Genomic DNA, 27,753 nt, shown 5'->3' with positions numbered 1-27,753 from the left:
TAGCTAAACTGTGGTGTGTTATGGTAGTCTGTAGTTAGTGGGTGTAGTCAATGTAGTCCTCAGTATCAATACACATGTCCTTGTCTCCACCCAGTGATATCCATCCGGCTAAACATCTGCTGCCTGCTGGAGCTGACAATCTTTGGTCTCGGTCTCACTATAGCTAAACTGTTCACGACTGTGGTGTGTTATGGTAGTCTGTAGTTAGTGGGTGTAGTCAATGTAGTCCTCAGTATCAATACACATGTCCTTGTCTCCACCCAGTGATATCCATCCGGCTAAACATCTGCTGCCTGCTGGAGCTGACAATCTTTGGTCTCGGTCTCACTATAGCTAAACTGTTCACGACTGTGGTGTGTTATGGTAGTCTGTAGTTAGTGGGTGTAGTCAATGTAGTTCTCAGTATCAATACACATGTCCTTGTCTCCACCCAGTGACATCCATTCGGCTAAACATCTGCTGCCTACTGTAGCTGACAATCTTTGGTCCCACTATAGCTAAACTGTGGTGTGTTATGGTAGTCTGTAGTTAGTGGGTGTAGTCAATGTAGTTCTCAGTATCAATACACATGTCCTTATCTCCACCCAGTGATATCCATCCGGCTAAACATCTGCTGCCTACTGTAGCTGACAATCTTTGGTCTCGGTCTCACTAAAGCTAAACTGTTCACGACTGTGGTGTGTTATGGGGTTTTGCACTTTTGGGGGTGAAATGAAACATGCTTAACGGAAAATAAAGATTTTTATTTTCATTTTCAAATATAATATTTCTATTTTTTTCTTATTGTTCATCTATAGCTTCCCTCATCATATGTCTGCATTAAGTGATTGTACCTGTTAAAAAAATCGTATTGATAATGAATTGGTGTAATCGATTATGTTTAGAGAATGCATTCCAGGAGCTTTGTTGCTTCTTTGCTTATTTGTTGAGGTTGTTTGTTCTTGCAAACGAGATTATAAGGACAAACAGAGAAACGATCAGTGTACTTATGATGTTAGCTTAGAGAGGTAAGATAACTCTCCTGGTGAATTCGTTTTGCATAATGAGCAGCATTCTTGCTAAAACAATATAGAATGTGCAAACCTTAGCAGGAATATGACTGGAACCTAATGTCAAATATCTAAATAGACTAGTGCACCTGTTGCTCGGATTCGAGCAATTGCCAAAGTATTACAGGTGTTATTTTAAAACGAATAACAGTCATAATTATTCCCGATGACTTAAAAGAGTAAACTCAAAGATAATGTAATCAATCACTCTATTCCAGTTATTGAAACTGAAAACGAACGCTCTTGTTTGTATCATGTGTTTACTAAGAACAGCTGTAATTAATACAAATTATTCGTCTGTTTAAGTAAACAAAATCATTTTTCTTAAGAAATACATTGGGATTTTGATGGCCTGTGGGGCAAAGCCCGAGGACTTTTATTACAGGAATTGGTGAAAGGGGGTGTCAACACAACAAATACTTAATTTTGACACATTGTTTGTAAAAATCCGTCCATTATTAACAGAGGAGTAGTGTTTCGTAGAAATCACCTTCACGTATTATATAGGTATAATGATTTTTTGGTATTAGCATTAGTTTTACGAAGTAAATACTGTGTTTGTTCATAAATTGATAGTGAAATTTGATGGATTAATTTTTTATAGACTGTGTGTTCTGTTGCAGAGAACCGACCAAGCCTGAAGAGAGTGAGAAGTGGCTGAGAGACCCACGAGATGGAGCTGTCATCATATCTCAGGTCTCCAGATCAGGCCAGCGTCAAACCATGCCAGCACGCGAAGGTACTATTTATGCTAAAAGTACAGTTTTAGTGAGCAAATTTTAAGGGTATCAAACAACCCTCTCACCTTTTCAAAGACAGTGACATAGAGATAGAGCTTTTTTAATTTAGATTAGGGTGTGTCATTGGTTTGTCCTTATCCCACCAACAGAGTCTTATGGTACTTCAATAAACCTGCCCTCTGATAGGAATTGATATGAGTTCTGGGACGGTAAGTCTTCTAGTCATCCGTAAGAACTAAATAGAGCCTATCCGCATCCAACTCTCTAATGTGTGTTAGTGACTCTTTAAAGTGATTTGAATCATCTGCAAGTAGAGCCCCTCCCCATCCAACTCTCTAATGTGTGTCAGTCTTTAAAGTGATTTGGATCATCTCTAAGTAGAGCCCCTCCGCTTCTGCATCCAACTCTCTAATGTGTGTCAGTGACTCTTTAAAGTGATTTGAATCATCTGCAAGTAGAGCCCCTCCCCATCCAACTCTCTAATGTGTGTCAGTGACTCTTTAAAGCGATTTGAATCATCTACAAGTAGAGCCCCTCCCCATCCAACTCTCTAATGTGTGTCAGTGACTCTTTAAAGCGATTTGAATCATCTGCAAGTAGAGCCCCTCCCCATCCAACTCTCTAATGTGTGTCAGTGACTCTTTAAAGCGATTTGAATCATCTACAAGTAGAGCCCCTCCCCATCCAACTCTCTAATGTGTGTCAGTGACTCTTTAAAATGATTTGGATCATCTCTAAGTAGAGCCCCTCCGCTTCTGCATCCAACTCTCTAATGTGTGTCTTAACTCATTAAAGTGGTTTCATTACCATGTGCATTCAATTAACTTGGCCAGTTTAAGATAACAAAGCATCGGTTTTTAGTCCTTTGGAAACATAGAGTTTTAATGAGATGCAGAAATAAAGTGTTCAGAACAAGCGGACCTTTCTCCAAAGATGGAGATAGGCTGCTGTTAGATCAATGAAAGCAGCTGAGGTTGATGAGCAGCATGATAGCTTTCACACTATACAGTTACGGCGACAGCTAAAAACCATGCCGTCTTGCAGCCGTCCACTGCCACTGAACCGGACGGTTGTCGCGCTGTAGCTATGCGTCAGTGGTGCATGAAGTTAAATGCAAGCTTTCATACTGCACAGTTTTTAATCAAACAGGAGCCCACCAGACGGTGCAATTAGATCAGCTGTTGTAATGTTTATCGTTTAAAATCTGACCTGTCAATTGGACACTGTTATGTTTATTGTGATTTTGTAAACACTTATCTCACCGTACAGTCAGAAAGAAACCGTGTAATGTGAAAGAAATCTAGACATGACTTAAAATCATATCACTGATGTTTTCTACAGGACGGCGGAAACCGTATAGTGTGAAAGGAGCGTATGACGGAATTTAATTAATAGAGGTAATTTAAACCTCTATTAGTCAAAGTTCATCTCACTCCATTCTACATTCACCTTACATTTATATTGAGCTTAGGTGTGTGTCACTGTATCCAATTTTAAATTACTTTATGTTCAGTTTATTTCGTTACAACACTGAGACAACTTGTGCTTCATTGCAGGGATTGGCAGCTTCGGCTCTGCGGTGGATATGGGGACCAGCTGCTTTGACATCACCTTCAAACCCACTGAGGAGGTTACCCACTATACTGTCTGGCCACAGGTATAATATTGTATTTTTGATTATTCCACAGATATTTCTTCAATTGATTAGTTATTTAAATTTTAAAAATTACACTGCTTGCTGAATAAATAATGTTTCCAATCATAAATATTGCAATCTTTATCGACCAATCATGTTTCATTGAAGTTGTACTTTGTCCCAATCATGACAGCAGGACTCAACTATGGTGTTTTAATCCAAATTTACCACAACTATTAAATGTTGTGGGATGGTTTTTTAAGTTTTAATACTGAGACCAGCAGCAGATAATTTAGTCAGGATTATTAAATACCTGATTAAAGTCTTATCAACTAGCAGTAGGAAATAATATTATTTCCACGGGGCGCTAGAATAATCTTGATATCTGTAGGGTTGTTTCTCTAGGATCATGGACAGTTTGCCAGTTGTCCAGGACTCTTATTGAGCAGTTCTGCGCTTAGTGTGCCTTGTCTAAAAGAGCCAGAAGTCCAAAAGCCATATATTGTCAGAGATCCATGGACCTCAGTGAGCTCTATGATTTTGCATGTGGCTGTGACGATAGATGGACCAGTTTTGTTATTCTTTGTCTTAACTCTTCTTAGTTGATATGCTGATAATGTTGTGATAGCGTGTGTAAATTTTATGTTTTGTCTGAATTCCACTTTTTTTATTATTTTTCCTTTTACTTTTTGTATTTATTTAGTGTTGAAAGGTAATAATATAGAGTTGTAAGAAATAATATGGTGTATTAATGCCAGAGACATGTAAAACATGTTTTAATGCTCAATCTAAGCTGCAAATTGTGTCCAGATTATATATAATATTAACTTTGAAAAAAACATAAGTATTTAAGAAGACCAGACAAACAACAACTATGTCTTGGAATTGAGCTGATAATCTTTCCATTTGTTGTGTGTTGTGTCGTCTTATTTTACTGTGGAGTGAACCCATTAATGTTGCCTAACATTGTTGTATCCCAAAACTGTTGTGTTTGGAAGATAGGCTGCAATATAACATAGTCTTTTGAAACATATTTAACTAAATAAAGACCACTAAACAACACTAAATAATATTTCCAAACCCGAAACAAAACCTAATTATATCACTTCAAAATATTCTGGAGCATGCTGTGTTGTTGTTTGGGAAATTCTTCTTCAGCTAACTAAAATACAGGATCTAAAATTATTGCAAAACGTTTTGATCCTTTTCTGGGTTATTTCTGATGTCAGCTATGGGACACTCAATTTTAAAAACCTTGGATGGCTCAGTTTCTTATTTTTCACAACAGTTGATTTAAAACAGTCCTGAAATTGCCATTGGAAATTCTTCTCAGCTGGTGGAGCAGTGTGTTTTATGAAAATATTTTTCACCACACTATGATGTTTTTAGCTGTTTTACATACGTTAACTGGTGGCTTAAAGTTACGTTTTGCTGGCCATGCCAGCTGTCGTCGTTATTTGGGGACAGAGCAGGTTTTTACATCCCTAGGGCCACACAATCAGTATCCATAGCATTGCAATAGAATTGTTTTATTGTCACCGTTGCCTATCAACTATTTATTATTATTTTTGCTAAATTCCTCAAATGATTTCTTTGCACAACCTTAAAGTTGTAGTTGTGTTGATTATCAGTGTGCATTATTATTGTGGTGAATAGTGGTAATAGGGCATAGTGTGGTGAAAAATAGCGTATGTACCATGGACCAAAATGGTTTTTGCAGCTCTCGATCGTTTAAAGTTCTCGACTTCGTCTCAAACTTATAAACTATCTCGAGCCGGCAAAACCTCATTTTCGGCCTTAGGTACAAAATATACTATTACCAACCTAATGATCATAAACATTATCCAAGAGATTTGGGCACTAAAATATACAAATCAAATCTAGTTTATATTTTTGGTAAGTCCTTAGTCTATGTCCCTAAATTATTCATAAATAACAATTCAATACTATCTTTGTTTGTACAGTATTTGTTTTCCATTGAGAGAAAATTCATTGATAAATGCATTTAATTTATTAAGACAATGTATGACATTTAAGACTTATGTGGATAACACTAACAATTAGTTAAACATAATCGGACACTTTTGTGATTAGATTAAACTGCAAAATATAAGACTTCATAAACATTCCTCAGTCTTCCATTATGGAGTTCACTTTAAGTTTGGTTCTCTTAAGTTCTAAATGGATAATGGCAAAATCGCAGAGGTATAAACCACAAACATTTTTAGGGTTTTAAGTTGATTGCCTGTTAATAGAGTCAAGGGATTAAAAATGCTTGGTTATGGAAATTATAATTTCTAAACATAGTTACGGTATTTTATAACACTAACTAGTTTCTCAATTGTTTTGAATTTTCTAAACAGATTTTTGGTAGTTTCTATTGAGTATAATCAAGGTACTGTAATTTGTTTCATACAGTAATCAACACTCATAGTCTAGATGCAAGCATAAGTATAAAACTTTTGTATTTAAATTTTAACAAACTTTTAATATTTGAGATAAAATGTTTTTAATTTGTAGGTTTTATGAACACTTGTTATTCTTTGTTCTGTGGCTACCCAAACCTGATTAGTTTCAAATAAAAACTCTGATCCCCTAGATGTGCCTTTTCTAATGGGCTAGAACCAAATTTACTAGGGCTTTTCACTTTTACCTGATTAGCTTCAAAGTTCTCACGTTTTTAAAGGAGTTTTCTTTTTAAATTAAATCATCTAATTACAAACTTAAACTTCAACAAACTGAACATTTATTATATAAACATTCAACCAGCAAAAAATGGTTAATGGTCACTATTGATTTTATTCACTCAAGTTTATTTATTAGCTAATACGCTCGATTTTAAATAATAGGTTGAGTTTTTCTTACTTTTAGGTATTTATAAGTAATTTTAATTGTAAAACGGTGTTTTCAAATAATATACTTACAATACAGTGTTGTTTCTGTCTTGACAGATGCTTGCTTGCATATCTGCAGCTTCATATCACTTCCCAGTTGGAGCAGTTGTCGCATTCTCTGCCATCTTGATTCCTCAACTCACTGCTGAAGACTCAGAGATCAAAGTTACCAAATCAGACACTTCATGGATAGGTAACAGTAATACATTACTAAATTGCTCTGGTGGGTGTCTAGATGGGTCACGAGTCTACCATAATATACTTTAAAACTTTGGTAGTGATACTTGTAGGTTGACATCTCAGTGCAGTCTCTGGATTCTCTCAGCTCTGTTCTTACTTGTGCATGCTCCTTATCTCTTCTTGATAAACCATATATACTGAATCAAATGACAGATTTGCTCAAAAGATGTAATTAAAATAAGCAAATAACAGATCTATGAACCCTTTGAAGCCGGAATATATATTTTTTATTTTATATTGATAATCTTCTAATTAATCTAGGTAATCTTCTATGTCTGTTATCATATATGTATTTCAACTTAATATGTCCATATTTAAACAAAATTAAAGCAATAAAAGGTTAAATTACCTGTGTCCGCCAGTCGATCCTTATGTGCGGTATCCTATTACAGGAGATGCATTTCGGCAGAATAAATTGCCATCATCAGTCCTAATATAAGATCTTGATCTTAAAACTTGATCTTGTTTGATCTTGATCTTATATTAGGACTGATGATGGCAATTTATTCTGCCGAAATGCATCTCCTGTAATAGGATACAGCACATAAGGATCGACTGGTGGACACAGGTAATTTAACCTTTTATTGTATGTCATACCGATCCGGAACAACAAAAAACAACATAAAATGAAAATTAAAGCCATGAAGGGAAAATTCATGTCCTCATCTGTACCACAGAAAACATACTACTATAACCCAGAATGCCAACCGCATGGTATAAAGCGTTAAGTACTTTGAGAGAGCTTTGCCTGTCAATTCGTAGGCAGCGCCACCAGCGTTGCTAGGCAAAGCTCTCTCAAAGTACTTAACGCTTTTTACCATGCGGTTGGCATTATAGTAGTATGTTTTCTGTGTCTGTACCCAATGTATAAAGAAGCAAAACAGGTAATGTGTGCAATCCACATTAGTCACAATGATGTGTACTTCTACCCAAGCTAGACACCCAGCTTATTTAAGATGGGCTCTCCACTCCAGCTAAGCCACTCAGTAGCCACCTCATGGATTGCCACTATACCCCCAACGGCCAAACACGACAAGCACCATCTATAAGCATAATAGCGCTTGCAGGTTAGATTCAATGAACTAATTCCTCAAGCTATAATCGGGCTTGAAGTGTTAAAGCTCTTCCTTTTGATAAAACAAGCCGCTGTGGTTTGGTTTGACTGGAAAGTAATACAACAGTTTCTCCTATGAACAAGATATAAAGGGGGGGGGGGGTGTAGGGGAACATGTGTGATTATCAAGGTATATATTTTTCAAACAAGAAAATCTAGTCAAATCCTTAGAGGGTATGTTTGTGTAGATGATGAAACATTAATGGCCGTGAAATTGTCTTTGTGTTATGTGGTCAACGTAATGTGTTTTTCAAATCTTGCACTACATTGATAATTATAAGATATTATTAGTCTATTAGACATCAAAAGTTTGGATTGTTTACACTTATTTCATTTTTATGGTTTGCACAAGGAAAGCGATGATTCCACAAAATGAAGCAACAAAACTCAAATTGTTAGATTGAGTGATTCTACCAAATCACCTCTATAAAGGTAAATTATTTCTAGCACAATCAATGTGCAATGTCCTGGTTTTTAATATTATGAAGTTAATTGAAGCCTTATATGCTGAAGAAGAAAGCGTAGCTCCATCCAATTTGGTTGTTTCATATTTTTGTCTGGCTATATGCATAACCATAGATAAAACATACTCCCTTAGTAGATTTCTCATCCTTATGGAACAGCTGAAGACAATTTTATTGTTAGTTCTGTACGGTTTATGTAGAGGTCGTGTTTTGTTTACAATTTGTTTCCCGTTATTACAGCCATTTAAAACCTCGTTTAACCAAATAATACGATCTAATCATAAACAATAACTTGTCCCCTAGTTATATAACCAAACAGTAAAGCACAAATCAAGAAATTGACCCTAAAAAAATAGAAACAAAATTTCGTCGACACTAGCGCCCAGTGTGGCGCGTACATGAACTAGACATGAAAAACGAGCTTCAAAATTTACAATGGGATGAGAAGTCTACTTGTGTTGGTTAGTCTATGATGCAACTAACCGAATTGATAAGTTCAGCAGTTTGCACTGTTACAGTGAAGTAACATTGTTATGTTGGATGTTTCAGCCAGTCTGGTGGTTCTGGTTGTACCAGTAGGTGCCCTCATCACAGGTTACCTTGTCGACAAAATCGGTCGCCTCAACACCATCAAGGTGGGCGCCATCCCGTATATGATAGGCTGGGTACTCATAGCCACAGCTCAAAACCTTCCCATGCTGCTGGTCGGCAGGTTCCTTACTGGGTTTGCCATGGGTAAGAGATACTACTGAATCAGAGCAAATACAATGTTGTTCATCCTAGAGTTTCAAAATTCTTCATGGAGAAGTTAATGATGACATTTTTATAGCCAGTTTTCAAGTAACTTAAATTGTATACTTGGTTTTAAAATGATGAAATAGGGTCATTAAAAGTACATTAATATTATACATATGGTTTAAACTAACATGATAAGCAGTTTGATAAGTTGATGTTAAAGAAGAATTCACCATCTACAAAGCAAAACTTCAATTAATTTTCTATTAACCTTAAACAGGTCCGGGTATAAAGTGAACATCGCCCTGATATAATGCTCTATGGTCCAGTCAGTCCATATACAAGTTTGGGCTGAAACTTGAACCCAATAGCAGAATTTAAAGCATTTTAGATTTTCAAAACACTGCAATTTAAACCAACAACAATAACTTATTAAACTTGTCTGTTTTCTCAACAAACAATGAAAAAAGACTGTGTTATAAACGTGCCTATTCATCTAAAGTCAACCTTTCTGATGCTATTCATTGGCCTTTGTTTGGTTGTTGTTTCAGCGATGGGTCCTAGTCCAGCTGTGGTATACATCACAGAAGTAGCCAGAGCAGATCTGCGAGGTGCTCTTATTTGCACTGGACCATCTATGACATCTCTAGGTATTGCTGAAACATATCATATACAACATCATCCTATGTTTAAAGTGTAACAGGTACAGATCTTTCACTAATAAAAAGCATGATGTTTAGAAATGAAAAAACAAAATTCTTAATTTGTAAAAGGGTCAATGTTTAAAAGATTATGTTGTAAGAACTGGTCCCGGTATGTAATGAGCAAGGTCAGGGCATTTTAAAGATTGTAAGGGTTCATAAAATTTGTGTATATTTATGTTCAAACTAAACCCTTACTAGCAGAATCGCCTCACCGATTCGCCGAAGTAAAATCACAAATGCAAACATGCCATACTAGCAGATGTCACAAGTTCAGCAACAGCTGATCCAACAAAATAAAGTGGTTTATAATCATATCTAAGCATGATCTACTTCATTGAACTCCTGTCACAGGCAAGCAAGCTTGTTAAAATGTGAGATGAACTCTGCATCAGTGCATCCTTTGTTGTATCCACTCATCCATAGGTTTTTCTGGCCACTTCCCATTCCCTTGAGACAAAATATAGACTTGTCATATTAGCCTAAAACAATGTGAGGAAAAATCGGCACATAAATTATCAATGGTCAGGTTTCTGTGGGTTTAGGTCTTATGTGTTGCTGTGTATAGAAAAGTGTTTAGACATATAAAATGTACATAAGAAGCTTAGGGACTTCTCAAAAGGCCATACACATTTGCTTAACGAGGCCAGCAGTGCAAGTTTATTAGTTTCCATTAAGTCGGAGATTCAGGTTGAGGAATCTTTTGTTACTGATTGATGTGTTTCATACTACAGTAACAGGGTTTATCATTGTCCTTGGTAGTCTCAGATACATCTCATCAGTACAGCAAGCTCTGCTTGTTAAATCTCACAGAGATATATCAGCAAAATTTGGTCACTGCCTCAAGAATGAATGAAGAAGGGTCGAAGATAGTGTACACTATGTACAAAACATTGTTAACCTCATGCAATTGTTATCGATCATCTCCAAACTCCCTCCACAACTTACACACATTTTATATGTCCTGATACCTTATGTAATTTGTGTTTGTGTTCAATGGCAGTTGATGCCTATATAAGACCATGAAAATCTATTACTGAACACAATTTGTAGTTGGTGGGTGCATTGATTTTTCTCCAAATTGTTTTTGGCTATACTTTGACAAGACAAATCAGCATATCGGGGTGGGAATGAAGTAAAGAACAATCATGAGTGAAAATTTAAAAACGTACGTTTTCATGTCCCTGGCCTTTTACTTCGTAGATACTGGATTTGTAGTTTATTATTATGTGTTTTAATATTTTTTGGGACGGAGGCAACATGTTACACACATTTATTCGGTTTTAAATAGGTTCTAGGTATTTTTTTCGTATTTTTAAAGTCTCGAAATTCACGACCATGACGTGTCCCTAGGGTACATTTTCCAACTTTCACGCTGTTTTTAGACTAATTATTCATGCCGAAATATATAAAGCCATATTTTTATGTCATCAATGGTTATTAAACTTACAAAAAAGGAGCATATTATAATTTTATTGTCATTACAAACTGACTACCATGACATAATAAGTCTGTCCCTCGATTTGGCGTCACGACCATTTGGGAAAAATTTTCAACTTTGGAGCACGACAGTGGCAAGCCTGGCGTCGATGGAGTCAGTTGGTTTTAGAGACTAGTTTGGGGTGTACGTCAGGATTGTAGTGCCGGTCGTTTCGAGTTGAAAGGAGGAATTACAAGATTAATAAAGGAAAGATTGTGTTTTTTGTAATTTTGGTGTGTCCATGACCGTACGTAGTCATTCCATGAAGTAGACATGGTGTTAATTTTTGTTTATAAGATATTTCAATTGCTAGATTAACCTAGAAGTCCACTTTGTATCCTCAAACATGAGGTGCAGGGCTACCGCCAGAACAGAGCCAAATAACACGTAATTTCACGACCAAAGTTTCACGACCATCGCGGGTTTTTTCACGACCAATCCAGCCTTATGGATTATAGTGTGTTTGGTCGTGACAATAACTTTAATATAATTGTAAATTGAACAGTTTAGTTCAATTGAAACACATATTTTTATTATAACTAACAGGATAATTGAAGGATTGTTTAGAAAGATTTAGATTATTCCAGACAATTCACGACCGTACCGCTTGTCCCTGACCATCACGTTTATAATTTCTATCATAAAAATTTCAAAAATTAAAATATCGTCATATTTAAATGTTTTATACACAAAAGAAGCACACCTCTATACAAACATAACGATTTTTCGGGTCTCAGGTAAGTTTTTTCGGAGTTATACAAACTTAAAAAGATTTTATTGGCTTTTTTTCAATTTTTTGAGTTTTTTTATTTTTTTCTAGAAAGACCAAATATACCAAAAGCTTAGTGACCTTTTTATTGTATAATAGTCATAAAAGTAAATTAGTTTATAGCAAAACATAGTTATAAAAATAATATTAACTATTTTTAATATTCATTTAAATGTCCGTTATGGTCGTGACAGGATTTTGTGTTTTTCCACTAAAGATGCTCTTTTAAAAAGAACTACCAAAGATATTGCGTTACTATGGACATTTTATGAAACTTCAAATGTTAATGAAATAAAAAAAATAATAAAAGTTTTGAAAAAAGGTGAAAAAAATTTGCAAAGTGCTTTTCCTGAAAACGTACGTTTTTAAATTTTCACTCTCATGTGTATGAAGTAAAGAACATTGCGCTGGTCTCAGATTTCAACTAGCTTGTATGGTCGCAACAGACCTTTGTGGAAACAATATTTTTAGATAATCCTCGTAAACAAAAGCCCATAAACATATTTTTTTGTGATAAATAGTGTCATATTTCTTGTTTGTCTCTTTGTTCAAATTTCATTTTTTTATGATCTGTTCACATTGTTTGAAGAGTTTTACAATCACAAATTGTACAAAAATGTGTTTGTATAATGTTCTGACATTAAATTTTCCAAACCTGTATTGTTAATAAAAGCTTCTATTTTACTTATCTCGATGGATGTCTCCAAAAATCCATTGATAAATAGTAATAGAATAGCACCTTAGTAGTGTAGAACCTTGGTAAGAAGAGTATAGCTCTATTTATAAAGTATAGCAGTTTTATGATATTGTAGCATTGGTATACAGTTTGCAGAGTGTTTACAGTACAACAGTGTGTTGACAGGAATGGTGGTGATTTACGCCCAAGGAGCGTACCTTCACTGGCGGACCATCGCCTGGATGTCCATCGCTTGGTGTCTTGTCCCAATCCTGATGATGTCCCTGTGGTCACCTGAGAGTCCCATCTGGCTCATATCCAAGGGCAGGACCCAGGACGCACTCAAGTCCTTGACCTACCTCTCCAGAAGGGATAAGAAGGTACAAATACTGAGTATCTCATGCATGCTGTTGTGTTTCTTTTTCTAGTTAGTAGATGTAGTTAGTTGTGACTAACTCTTGCTAGTGTTGTATTGAACTAATTGTTAGTTTTTACACTTACCAAAGAAAAGAGTTTAAATTAATTGAGTTATGAGCTGTTTGAATGCCGTAAATTGTTTATAAATCTTTTATTAAGATCACTGTGTATCCTTCCTTTTTACTTCCCCCCCCCCCCCATACGTAGTATTTATAAAAAGTAACTACCAAAGAAAATAGTTATTGTGTTAACATAATTATTGTGTTACAAACTGTTTTTGTACTGTCAACTGTTTATGACCATTTTGTTAGTCATGTCCGTTGTATATACTTCCTTTTTACTTTCTCCCCCTATGTAATATATGGATTGAGAGAGTATTCATTGTAAATTTTGTCAATATTTGAGAGCTCCCCTGAACCCAAAAATTGGTTTTTGAAGGGATGTCTGTCTGTGAGTGTGTGTGTGTCTGTCTGTCTCTCTGAATGTGTAAATGTGTGCAGAGCTCCAAGTAGCACCATTTGTCTGATTTTGATTAAATTTGTTATATGGATACTTGTTACCCATGGTATAGTCCCACCCAAACTGCCGCGGTATGCGGTACGGGTAAACCTCCATGTATTTTAGAACAATGTGAGCTAATGGGAGCGCCCACATTGGTGCAGTATGCCAACACCGGCACGGTACAATTTACCCTTGTACCACCAAAAAGCTGCATGCTCTATTTTTCCTGCGCGCTATTTCAGCGGTACGCATATTCTCAGTGAGCAGTTGTCAGTTGAGTTAGCTGCATGTCTACTGATCGATTAATAGAAACAGTCTATTTGTACCCAGTGCTTTATGATCTTAGTAAGAAGGACTACAAGAACATAAAGAAGAAAGACCGCATCTGGGATATTATTGTGGAGGAACTAAGCGAATCAAGTAAGTTTGTCATTCGGAAGTAAATATAAAAACGTTTTTAATCATTTCGGGGATCTGGCATTAAAGTGTGATATTCACCAAGTTCCATTGTCTTCTGGTTGATTTTGTGAACCTATTTCCGAGATCTACAATCTTCATCCTCAGCTGTAGCAAACACTAACAAAATACAAAATTTATTCCTCAACTGAAGACAAAGACATCTTAGATGTCAAGACACACAACAGCCACTCAATCGCAAATTAAATAGTTACGCCCAATACCGAGTGTGGGCACCTTACCATACAGCTGCCGTTTTATCTGTCGAGGCGGTATAAATACCCATACCCCGTACAGTTTTTTTCATTTTTGTTAATTTTTTTTTTTCAAAGGGGATTTTCCCATAAAACCTTCATAAAATAATCGAAAAATTGGATGTTTAAAAAAAGGGCTCCAGCGGTTTGGATTACAATCTAGCAGGTTATAGTCCGTTTAACTCTAAACAGAATGGTATAACCAAAGGTAAAATGACCTGTGCAGGCGACCGAAGAAGAATCAAATTTTCATATATTATATCTGTACAGGGCCCTGTTTCATAAAAATACTAGTCTAGTATTTACTAGTCCATGGACTAGTAATACTAGTGTATTTTACAAGTCTATGTTTCAAAAACCTACTAGTGTAAAATACTAGTTACTAGTGTAGGGACTAGTATTACTAGTGGTTTTTACTAGTGTAGACAGCAATGTGTTTCATAAAGTTTTACTCTTGTAAATTACACTAATAAATACTTGCTATTTTCTACCAACCTCTCTTCACCCGTATTATTTGAAGTAGACTAGTATTTTTGGAAAGAGAGCTATTTCATTACTCACATCATAAAAAAAATGAATTATTAAGTTCTTTTTGCAAGTGCGAATTGGCTCACGAATAGATTTGTGAGTGCTAAAATGATAATTATTAGATATAAATTACAATCAATAAATGTGGCGTGGTACAAAATGAGTGAAATTCAATTTTATAATGTATGTACAATCGCCCTATTAGAATAATTATGATTAAGTTATCAATTTCTGTGAATTTTTAGTATAATTTTACTTGAGTTAAATTTCATGGTTATGTCAACTATTTAGCTATCACAGAGAAACAATTTTTAAGCTTTGATAGGAACCAAATTAAAACCGCATACCGTTTTGAATACAAAGATGTACAAAAATGTATTAATCAGGTTATTTTACACCCAATTAAGGCTCTCGGTTTTATTTAAAGACATTTTAATAGGAAATAATAGTAAGGCAATTTTAAAAAGGGGTTGCATTGTATTTTTTGAGGTGCTTATTATTTGCTTCCGTAAATAGCTAAAACCCTGTGATGTACTAACAATTTTGTAGACCTATATTTGATTTTTGGGCGTTGAACTTAACTGCTTATCATAAAAACATAACTTTCAATCCATTTTGGTATTCTGAATTTGTTATTCAAAGTAATAAAAACAATAGATGTTGATTAGAGCTGTTATTTTAGTGTAAAAACATGTAAAAGTTTAATTAATGCAATAAAAAGTAGACGAGTGGCGCAGATGATTTGGACCAGGGACCGACCACATGACAAGCGAGAACTCTGCCTCTGAGCTAAGCCCTGCCGCTAAGCTGCGCCTATGCCATGTTTTACTATACTTGAAAACCTACTTCTCTATTGCTTGTAACGGCGTTGCAATTATTTGTTACATCAATAAACGTTTAGGCTTATTATTCATGGTTTGTAGACTCAAAATTAGAATATCACCAAATGGTTTTTAACCTAAATATTCTTATGCATTTGAATATTTGAAAACATAGGTTAGGGTACTTGAAAACGTTCCAAACAAAATGTCCTTAGACTATTTAATTACATTCAAAATTTGAGCATTCTTTTCTTTAATCATAGCAAGCTAAATTTTATACGTCAGAACAAAACAAAAACCATACAAATTGTGTGAAAGCGGCAGCAACAGATCAACTTTTTTACCCAACTCTGTTGAGCGCCGCAACTAGGCCTAAAACCGGCTACTACAATGTCCGTGTTGATTGCAGCGACGCGACGCCGCACCGCGCCGGCGGGCTCATTGATGAACATAAATAATAGCGTTTTGATAAATAATATGTGATTGTTTTACTTATGTGTCTATATAGTTATTAATTTAAAGAAAACACTGCGTTTCTACAACTATTTACTTTTTGTATCAAATGAAAACAAAATTAAAACCCTTTATGAATGGTTTGAAAACCCGTGATTGAGGTTAGAAATTTGTTTTGAGAATTTACCTTGTAAAGTTGGTCACGTGACTAGTAGTTTTGGTCACATGACTAGTAAAATACACTAGTATTTACTAGCGGTATAAAAACGTTTATGAAACACAAATTAGTAGGACAGGTAAATACGGGACTAGTATTTACTAGACTAGTAATTACTAGACTAGTATTTTTATGAAACAGGGCCCAGGTGTCCTCACCTTAGCGTGTGTGTGGGCCGGTCTGGCTGCACAGGTTTGAGTCAGTTGTCAGTTGACTTCTCCAACTAGAGAGCTTCGCGTTCCTGTGGTCCGCTAATGTATTGTTGACATTTCCTTGTCTTGTGTTTTTTTCAAGTAATCATGGCTGCCCCAAAAGCAAAAGGGAATAGAATCCTAGAGTAATTCCTTGAAATTTATGGATCAGAACCCTATTTGTGGTGAATTAAGAGCAAGTAATACCATGATCGTGGTGTGAGAGAGGCCACTCATGAAAGACTAGTTTCGAAATCAAAGTAAATTGAGCCTGATGTAATAATAAGAGCGAATAAGAGTTAAGTTGTAAGGAAAATAAACTATTTTGTCGCTATTTCCATACTGTAGAAATCTTTCACCAAAGTGGTTTACCGTACAGTTTACCGTAACATGTGTGAGCTCTTGCCTGTACAGATATAACGGTGAGGTATACCTAAAGTGTATGGCCGACCTAAATATCATGGTTACTGTCGCATCCGAACCTGGATGCAAACGAAGGATAAGGTGCTCGAAATAATAAACACTTTTACATTTAAGAAAACCCGCATTGGTGTGCGGGAGTCGATGAGGTAGGACGATGACTGTAGGTACAGAGAGTGTCGGGTGATCGAGGTAGCAGTAGGAACGGAAGGTGGTGTGATGGAACAACCAATGGGGTTAGTTTATTCGATCAGGCCATATGACGTCACATCGTACGATATCTAACGGTACATGGATCGAGCTAACAAATTTGATACCTTTAACTCTCTGAATCTGAATTAGAAATATACAATTCATTTTATCATTCATTTTATATTTTATATTAATACATTACAGTTACTCCCACCACTTTTACCCATGATGAGGGTTGTTGACAAGCTAATGTGAGAAAGTATGTGTCAGATTGCCGATACTGTTTATTTGTTTTTTTCCTTCTTTACTGAAATGCACTTTCCTTACAAAAATGCTTTATTTAACTTTGAAATAAAAAAAAACTTACCTCTTAGGGAGATCAAAATATAGACTATTTATCACTTGTCATAAAGAGAACACATACTTTATTATTTCAAGATGAATATGAAAGTGCAGAATGAAGTGAGATACTCTTTGCAGCTTTGTTAATGAAACAAATTAGCGTCTTTAGAAGTTGTGTCAAATTTTTTTTACTTGATGACTCGTTGATGGCTCAAGTTCCAAACCATCAAAAAGGTACTGCCTTTTTTTTATAACAAACAAATTATGATATTGTTGGTTCAATTTACAGCACAATTACCAAATTTAAAATTGTGAATACTTGTGATTCAATCAGTGCCGGACTAGGGTACTTGCGGTCCTAGGCCAAATTACTTGAGCAGCCCTCTCCGTGTGGTGGAAATTCCTTGCGATCGCCGAAGTAATCGTGAATATCTCCTATGCATCAAGGAGACATCATTATCGACACCCATGATCGTGGATGAAATCGTGGGCATCTCTCCTAAATCATGTCAAAGCCATCAAAGGTATCCGTGACCGCGGCAAAAAAATTCCCCGCGGGCTGCAACAAAGGTGCATCACCCTTGACACTCGCGACCGCGGCAAAATGGTCATCATATCCCGTGAGCTGTAACCTTGAGGACATCATCATCGTAAACCGCGACAGCAGTGAAATCGTGAACACATCTCCCGCGGGCAGCAACCACAAGGACAGCATCAACACTCACGACCGTGGCAAAATCGTGATAAATAATCTCCCGTGGACTGCGGTAATGAGGACAACATCATAGTCAACCGTGGCCATGGCGAAATCGTAAACATCCTCCTCAGGAAGCCATCACGGGGACATCATCATCGACGGGAGAGTGAACATCTCCCTCGGACCACACGGAGCCATCATTATCGTCACCTGCAATCGCGGCAAACTGATGGCTTAAAAAAATGATTTTTTAAACTAGGAATATGTTTTTTCCAATCCTCTGCAGCCCCCTTTTGCTTAATCAGCCTAGTGGTAAATACGGCACTGGATTTAATAGTTTATTATTTGTTTCAATATATTTTTTTTATTTTGAAAGGCTGGAGTGGCCGAGCAACAGCTTGCTGAACTATTGAAGGAACACAATGCCAAAAAAAGTCTGACGGAACAAAAAGGATCCTCGTTTGGGAAGCTAGTTCGAGCTTTCTTGAGGCCCAATGGGTACAAACCCTTGCTGCTGCTGGTGTCCATCTTCACCTTTCAACAGTTCTCAGGAATATACATCACCATTTTCTATGCTGTTAACTTTTTTAAGGTAGGACATAGGCTTAGTGTTTTAGTTGTAATTAAAAATTGAAAGAAAATACCATGCAACAAATCAATCACTATGAAGTAAATATGGTTTTGAAAAACTTTGGTATCCACTTTGCCATTTTAGTTGTTTGATAAATTGTGTGCACTCTATTTGGACAGACCAAAAGTAGCTTAATATATTGAACCTATATAGCTACTTATAGAGATAATTTTCCTTGTGAATTTTTTGATCAGTGGCTTGAATGACAAATTCCTTAATAGACCCTGCATACAAGATGACCCGTGCTCAGGCATTGGACGCAGCCCTTAAACGTTTCAGGCTATCCAGAGGTTGTTTATTCTTGACTTTTGTTCCCTAATTTGTTGGTTTTATTCTATTGTATACGAATAGAAACGTGCAATAGCCATCCTTTTCCACGGAACAATTCAATATTTCATTGCTCTCTACTCTATTTATGTCTGCACAATTAAAAATGTTTACCATACTGGTTTTTATGAATACCTCATTCAACTGTGTTGTTTATATGACAGGATGTGGGGGCAGATATTGATCCGTATGTGAGCACCGTAGCCATTGGGGTAGTGCGGATGTGTATTGGACTCCTCACTTCCTTCTTGCTGCGCAGCTTCGGCCGCCGCCCCCTCTACATGGTCAGTGGCACAGGCATGGCTGTGTTCATGTTCATATGTGGATACATCACCAGGGAGGTCTCTGAAGGTGGGTCCCACACAACATACACTCTGGCTATGTGCTTTCTAAATATAAAACATAAATCTTCAGTAAAACCTTTTCACTCCCAGTGTTACCAACCCACAGAGAAGTAACGTAAACACTCTTACAACAACCATACCCTTTCAGTTCTAGTATTTTGTGCCGGAAATATACTTGTGATGAGCAAGGAAGAGCCGGAACGGTGAGCACTGTGAATAATTCCTATCGCACAGGGCACAGGGTCTTCCTCCACTGTGAGTGTTGTAGTACATGATTGCGAGGAGGGCGGTGTTGGACTTTGCCCTAGAAAACAGCACTATAGTGTTAGACACCACTTAAGTGTACCATGGAGTGTATCCTCTGTTCCTTACTTCTCTGGGACCAAACCACTAGCTGTGATAAAAAAAAAACAGATCAGTTTAGAAGGTGGAAAAATATCTAAATCTTGTTTGATGGAAAAAACTCCCTAATTCCAAAACTTAGTCAAAATCTTTCCGCTGGATTTTTATATACACATTACAGACAGACAGACAAACAGAAATAGCTCGTATTAGAGTATAGGATTCTACTATTTACATTGGTTTGTGAATCACTGTCTTTTTTTCACATCACTTAAATCATACAGTAGTGGGGTGCAGCAACAGCGGCTGCGGGTCTCAGGAGCTCACTTCCATCACAATGCACAACGGTTTGACCTACAGTATCAAAGCTGTGGCTGGATAGGGGTTTGGGGTTCGATTTCCCAAATTTTACCTGCAATGTTGCCGGTTTTCCACATGGTTGCCAGATCTGTTGGATTTGGTTTCTATTTCATAAATGGTTTGAAAAAATTATAGAATTGTTGAAATCTTTTCATCTTTAGCAGGCTGTCAAGTCCAGATTTGTTTACATCTCAATATATTTGGTAGCTTTCCTGTATGTTAGCTACAGCTTTAAATTGAGTTTTGTTTAAAATTGTGAGGTATTCAGGAAATGTTATTGAATGAGGGAGTGATTTGTTGTTTGAGATGTTTTCCTACTGTCGAGGTGGGGTTTTTGTAGTGACTCGTGTTGTATTCTACATTGTGTTAACATAATTATCGTCTTCCATGATCGTGGCAATATATGAACAAATCCCCTGGTCAAGAGTAAATTATCATTGTCGCCTATTGGGTCTGATGATGATTAGAGTGTCCAATCGAAATTGATCACCACTTACCATCTTTTTTTATATTTACCGTCTTGTGAGTGTATAAGCGTAAATATATGATTTAAGTATTATGAGATGTTTCTTATATTTACTTTCTGTAAATTTAATAACACGTACAATACTGATCAAGAAGTTATTTATTAATTAATAGCTTTCGTTCCAGTAGGAGGAATTGAATTCCAAATTACTCAACTGAATTTGTTGGCCCAGGTCGCATGGAGAAGAGCTTCACCCCTGTGATTTGCATCTTGATCTACATGAGTTTGGGTGTGACGGGCCTCATGAGTATCCCCTGGACCATGACAGCTGAGCTGTACCCTCTGGAGATCCGAGGGATGGCTCAAGGACTCACAATCTCTCTGGCCCATCTCATCATGTTTGCAGCTCTGAAGGTGAGAAGATTTGGTGAATCACATATAGTGCTGTGGTACTGAGAATTCAGATAGTGGATCTCATTAGGGAGGGTTCCTACTTCCTTTTGAAGAAATGTTGTTCAGGAGAATTAATTTGGACTAAAGCAATTATTTGTTTTCCATATTCAGCAACTATTTTAAAACAACCATCTGAGGAGAACTGAAGGGCACAAAAACAGTTTTATCTTCAGTCAGACTACTTCAGTGTAATGTACCTTTCTGGATAGAACTGCATCTTACTTAATAGATTATGGGTTTATCATAGTTAGTTTTGGTTGGATGATTGAATCAAACTGTAGATGTCACATATAGAATGGGTTTACAATAATTTTGATAATCCTGGAGCTATATTGGTTGTATAGTTAGTAAGCCAATTTTTCAGTAAATAAAGCAGACTAAGCTTTTAAGCTATATTGAAAGATAAAATTGAAGCCACTTACTCTTAAGAAGCTCTTCTAGATGGTTTTATCAGGTGTCATGGAGATCACTGATATTTAAATTATATAAAACCAAAGAAAAGCTTTCTTTAGCTTCAGGGGAAAACAGCTATATGTAACGTTAACTCACATCTCCCATTTTAATATTTCCTAAGGAAAGTTGGATTAACCAGGATCACACACTAATTTGGCTGAGATAGTTTAAACTTGATTAACTTATCCTATACTCCATTTACAAAATTTAGGCGGTTTTAGGGGGAAAAAATCCATCCCCTCCATTTTTTTTTGTCCCAGTGACATTTAATTAAAGTAAAGATAGATTAAACGCTTTTATGGAAAAGCGGTCCAAATCTATTTGATCCTACATTTAAAACAGCTGGTTTGCCAAAATGTCAATCATGCAGCTGCAACATATATACATTAAGCAAAAAAGTAGCGAGGGAACCCCTCAAACCACATAACTCCCTTTCATTGTTGATATAAGCTTTCATGATATAATCCTGTAAAATATGTGCAGTAACAACAACTATCAATGTTTTTTTTTATTAGCCTAAAAGTAATAAAAATAAACAGGTAAGAGTAACAACTGGAATCATTATTTTATTTATCATGTACTTTTCTCAAGGTCTATCCATTTTTGGAGAACATTTTGGGTGGCACTTACGCCACACATTGGCTATTCGCTGGATCTTCATTGGCCTCAGTGGTCTTCATCTTCATCTTCCTACCAGAAACCCACAAGAAACTATTGTCCGACATTCAGGATTACTTCTTAAACAACACTGTATACATTCTCAGCAAGGACAAGCCGAGAGAAGTAAAACCCCCAACGGATGAAGGGGTGGAATTGACCAAGATGAAAGAAAATGTTTAAAGCTTACTTTTATTTTGTGCCTTATGATCTGCCTTTATAATAAGTATTTTGGAGCAGAATTTATTTGATAAACAGTCATTTGCGAAGATTTGTATGATTGATTTAAGTAACCATTTTCAAACAGAAATCGATCACATATTTATCTTAGTTATCTGATCATGATTGGAACAAAATAAATGTTATAAGCTTAATAATTTTATGTAAGACATTAGAATACAATTTAATCATCTTTGTATATAAACCATGATCATATGTAAATAAATTCATTTTCTTAAACCAATTAGTTTATTTCAATCAGTTTATAATAGGTGAGTGTGATGTTTCAACTGTGTGTAAACTATTTTGTGCTGTTTTCAGGAGTTTATATGATGACATTTATTCTACTGATTCAATTTTATAGTGATTACCGCCATTACCGGTTATTTTTACCATGATATTGTGATAACTCAATGCTACCTCAAGTTTTAAGAGAGCAGTTTAGTATGTATTACTAAAGGTAAAGTCTTAAGTTTTAAAAATAAATAGGAATACTTTTAAATATTGATTAGATAAAAAATTGAATGGAACAAATTGTATAACTGTTATGTGTCTGTATCTACACTTCAAATGACCTGAGAAAAATGCCTTTATAAATAAATATACTTGTTATAACCATAAACAGTAAACCAAATCCTTGTTTTGTAATCAAGAAGAAATAATTTTAGACTCTGGTAGGGATTAAGAAATTAATAATGATTATTACACATATTAAACTAAGCTCCAACTATTTTATTTTATTTTTTGTAACACTAAGTAACAACATTAAATTTTGTTAAACTCTCTAAGCGTTCAAACACCACTGTGTGACTCTAAAATTCATTAATCTATAAATACATTCCATCTTATTCAGCTGCCGTTTTCTTATTTATAATGTGCTGAACATTGATTGTTAACTGAATATTGTAAATGCATAGGCTTAATAACTAAAAAGAACATGAATTAATTAGGCCACCTAAATTTTTAGGTTTATTTAATGTGTAAACCTAAATATGTGTCAAGCATATATTATATTCTCTTAGAAGTTAATCGTAATGAAAACTAAATTTTTTATGATTTTAAATTAAAATTTAGAAGAGAAACTGTGATTGCTATTTTGTACTTGCAGGAATGAAAACCTAAAACAATATATTATTTAGATAGGTGCCAATTATTTTTTATTTTGTAAGTTTATTACCCTAAATAATATTTGGTGCTAACTGCCAACAGTATTAATATTGTGAATTAAATATGTTTGTTAATAAAATAGATTTATTGTTCATAGTATTTTATTTTTGTACACCTACTGTAAAACTACTCAACAGTGTTACATTTGATTTTTGAAGATATGATTTTCTTCAAAGACTTCATTTTATTTTGGCTCCCAGTAAACTGAATAGGGTTTTGTTTTAATTTTGCAAGTGTCACATAAAAATTCAATTAATTATGTTTTAGCGAAACTCAAAAATATGAACCCAAATCTTGGGAATTCAGCAATTATTGTAGATCCCATTATGGCAGTCAACCTATAAATATAGATAATGAAAACCTTTATAATGGATTAGACGTTTACAAGAGTTTAAAGACTTGCTTCTGTATATCCTCTTAAACCTAACTTAAGATTAAAGTACCGGTACGTATTTGCAAACTGTACTGTGGTGATCATTAGTTTCAATCGGGACGTAATTCGGTAATAGAGTTTTGGGAAACTTTCCTTGCTGATAAGTGTATTTCATACTTTCAAGGCCTGCCATAGGCGTCCCCTATTAGTGCAGTTTTGTTTCTCTTGTTCAATCACACAACGATCTGCATGTAAAACTCCCCTAACTTTGGTCACTGATCCAAACAAACAAAACCAATGAATGCAACATCAGTTGGCCTTCCCCAAGATCACCTCCTAATTCTCTCCACTCCTTGCACACATGTTCTATGTCCAAACACTTTGCTACATTCACGTCCGGCAACTGGAGATGGATTATTAATAGCGGTTGACAAATTAGACTTAAAAAATATATTGCAGAACGTAATATTTATACTTTCATAAATTTTCTTTCATAAATCATGTTTTCAAATTCTATGACAAGACTATAACCATTGCCTATAGTCAATGCTATAACTGTCACCCTCCGATTATTGTGGTGGAAACTCGTTGAAATAGTAGTCGATCAAGGAGGAACACGGCATTGATTCAGATGGTTCAGATTTGAGTTAGCTTGCTTGACTGCGGAGGTTGATGGAGACTTTAATCTATGAACAACTCTTGTATTTGTGTGTGTGTGTGTGAGAGAGAGTAAAGACAAATTTACAAACTCATCAAATTTAGCTACAGAAGCCATTATTAGCTTGCCTGTAGCAATAAATGAGTTTGCAAACCTGCTAGATTAGTTAATGGAACGTTGGGTTATAGAATGATAGTATGATATTTATTGGCACAAAACGTACAGAATATTACAGGATGTATGCACAGATGCTTCGTCATAAATAAAATTGTCCTTATACAAGTCGTCTCTTTCCTTCTAGGCTAAATACATTTTAAAATCTAACAAAAAATAGACTATATATGTTTATAAATACTAATCAAATTCAACAGTTTAATATACCAAAAAGAAAATTCAACAGCAATTATAACAGAGGATAAAACTAACCTTACAACTATTGGTGTTAATTTAAATAAACAATATAAAACATTTAAGTATCAAGGTTTTTAAAACAGGTTTTTGTTCATTCAAAGCTATGGTAAGTAGGTACCTATTCAAGACTATCATATCACATTTCAGATCCTTCAAAAAGTTGTTAACTTTGTAATAGGCCTCTATAATCAACAAGCTTTTCACATTCTCTGAAACTTGTGTTGGGTTGAGGGTGTAACTTTTCATAAGGTTAGGCAATTTATTATAAAGTTTCATTCCCATATAGTAAATGCTTTTCTCTAAAGTTGTTGTGGAATGATGAGGCTACACAAGTAAGTTATTATTTTATTCTTCAATAATTTGTTTTTCAAATATTTGAATCATGCTCAATTGTGAAAACTTTTTTTCTGAACTACAGTATAACATTTTTGTAACATAAAATGTAATAATACCAAAAACGAGAGGGGATAATCTGATTTTGATAGCATGGCGGTTTCTGTTAGTACATTCATTCAGGGTAGATCATTCAAATAAGTCCTACTAGAAAATATGATAAAATATAAGCTACATATTATGTCCATATAGATTGGATCTTTACTTCAGTATTCAGAGGTCACTAATAATAAAATTATACTATGAGCAGTATACAGTATATATCCTCTATTAATTTCCTCTATTTCTCTTAAAACTGTAATAAAATAATATTGCAAATTAAAGTAAACAGCATAGTTTTAAACTAAAACTAGAAGAAATCAAATGAACTTTAGACTATATGATTGTGCAAATTTGCAATCAGGTCATCAGAAATACTACTTTCACCTATTAAACGGAGTGACTTGAGCAGCCAGGTTCCAACCAGTACCACCAGTGATCTGGTAGAACCACCAAATATTAATTTACATATTTCAATGAAACTTTTTTGTTTATTAATAACTACTAATTAACTTACAAAATCCAAAACTAAAGGAGGGACAATTAAAGTGAGTCCAGGAAAACAAATTCAAAATTCCTTTCTAAAAGCAAGGTTCACATCAACGCCCAATCTGTAACAAACAAAATTTACGAGCTTTCGATTTTTTGCGAGGAAATATTCCCAGATATATTCATTGTGGCAGAGCATTTTTTTAACAATCACAATATCAGTCTTTTCAAAATTAAAAATTACACTTTATCATCTTCATTTCAAAGAACAACTCATAAGGCGGTGTGGCAAAATGTTTGTAAAGAACACAAATCAATTTGAATAATTCAAAATAGAAAATTGTATAGACCTTGATTTTGAAGTCACTTTAATTAAATTAAACACATCAGTGCATGGAAAAGTATTCATTATTGGTCTTTATAAATCGCCAAATGCCAACAATGATGACTTTTTTAAAATCTAGAACATCTTTTTATTTTTTTTTTTGTGAAAGACAAAAGAAATTTATAATCATGGGTGATTTTAACACCAATTTTCTAGACCACACTGACCACCAAACCCAGCGGTTCAGGGACATCCTGGCAACATTAAATTTTATCTGGTCTGTGAATTCGCTGATTGGAGTCACAGCAACTTCGAGTACGCCATCGACAATGTACTGTAATAACAAACAATCCGAATTCCATAATATCAGTGATTGACGCAGCATTTTCTGACCACTTCACACAGGACATCGTCATTACTGAACTGTTGCCAGAAAAAAATACATCCTAGTTTTACAAGGAAGAGAGCCACTAAACCTAGATACATTGCTGAATTGAACATGGCTTTGAAACAAGAAACTTGGCAGTTTCTAAACAATTATACACAATTTGATGACAGGTTTAAGGCTTTTGACAGATGTTTTAACTTTCATTTAAATAACGGTTGCCCATTTACAAAAATTAAACCAAAGAAACCTGTTCAAGCAATCCGTTGGATAACTCGTGGTATTTTGGTATCACGAGAAAAACTAAAATTTGTTCATTCAATTTATACACTTAAACTCAAAATGACAATTTTAAGACTTTTTGTAGAAATTATAATATAATCTATAGAAAAGTTATTAAAGCAGCAAAAGCTTATAGTTTAGAAAAAACTTTAAAAAATAGTAGCAATTTTTCAAAATGATCAGCCTGGAAAGTCATTAATAACTTTTCAAAGGTATCCATATCAAACAGCACAGATTTATACTGTGAAAAATTCATTAGATTTAGTAACAAAAATTAAAGATATTAAAATTTCAGAAGAGGCAACTTTCATCTCATTTGACGTAACAAACTTGTATACAAACATCCCAATAAAAGAAACTTTGAATATCCATGAAAGTAATATACCACAATTGATTTGCTAACAAAATTCAAAATTGATGACTCAAACTAACAAAAACCGTCACAAACCTAAACTACTTCAAATATGAATCCAAATGTATTAAGTTACAGACAAGTTGATGGACTCGCTATGGGATCCCCACTATCCGGTCTACTAGCTAATATATTTAAAGAACATGGAAGATACAAAAACGATTTTAAACGACTGAAATCCACACAAAAAGAGATTATATATTATTGGTATAGGTAAGTAGATGACGTAATTTGACTATTCAAAGGAAATGAAACGACGTATTGTAATCACTTCTTAAATTACTGAAACACAATACCTAACCAAATAAAATTTACAATAGAAATACAGAAATATAGTATTAACATTTAAGATCTAACAATTACAAGAAATAATTCAAAACATGTATTCAAAATTTATAGAAAAGAAACCCAAACAAACATACCTTGTTATACCGATAAATTCCAACCACCCATGGCAACACAAAATGGAAAGCTTTAATTCACTGATACCAGGATGCTCCAAATCCCAATGACTAAACAAGACTTTGAAACCGAAAAATCAATCATAGAAAACACAGCAAAAACCAGTGGCTATAACCGA

General features: G+C 35.0%; 1 protein-coding gene across 4 annotated transcripts in view; it reads left to right on the top strand.

Moving 5' to 3' along the window:
• LOC128985720 (facilitated trehalose transporter Tret1-2 homolog) overlaps positions 1-23,500 on the top strand; it is a 62,916-nt gene extending 39,416 nt beyond the window's left edge. For 3 of the 4 annotated variants that reach the window (XM_054405534.1, XM_054405541.1, XM_054405557.1), the window contains exons 2-12: positions 1,673-1,788; positions 3,346-3,446; positions 3,831-3,950; positions 6,377-6,512; positions 8,687-8,872; positions 9,424-9,522; positions 12,685-12,878; positions 18,364-18,579; positions 19,110-19,296; positions 20,690-20,871; positions 21,955-23,500. In XM_054405534.1, the coding sequence (XP_054261509.1) occupies positions 1,673-1,788; positions 3,346-3,446; positions 3,831-3,950; positions 6,377-6,512; positions 8,687-8,872; positions 9,424-9,522; positions 12,685-12,878; positions 18,364-18,579; positions 19,110-19,296; positions 20,690-20,871; positions 21,955-22,203 (1,786 nt within the window). In that variant the 3' untranslated portion in view covers positions 22,204-23,500. The remainder of the gene's footprint in view (positions 1-1,672; positions 1,789-3,345; positions 3,447-3,830; positions 3,951-6,376; positions 6,513-8,686; positions 8,873-9,423; positions 9,523-12,684; positions 12,879-18,363; positions 18,580-19,109; positions 19,297-20,689; positions 20,872-21,954) is intronic. The other variant, XM_054405549.1, reaches the window with a different exon arrangement.
• Positions 23,501-27,753: the final 4,253 nt, after the last annotated feature.

This window comes from Macrosteles quadrilineatus, unplaced genomic scaffold, assembly GCF_028750875.1.
Source record: "Macrosteles quadrilineatus isolate MER2022 unplaced genomic scaffold, UCM_ALF_1.0 Scaffold_1__1_contigs__length_201487025, whole genome shotgun sequence".
NCBI classification, from domain to species: domain Eukaryota; kingdom Metazoa; phylum Arthropoda; class Insecta; order Hemiptera; family Cicadellidae; genus Macrosteles; species Macrosteles quadrilineatus.
This window is presented reverse-complemented; position numbering and strand designations above follow the sequence as displayed.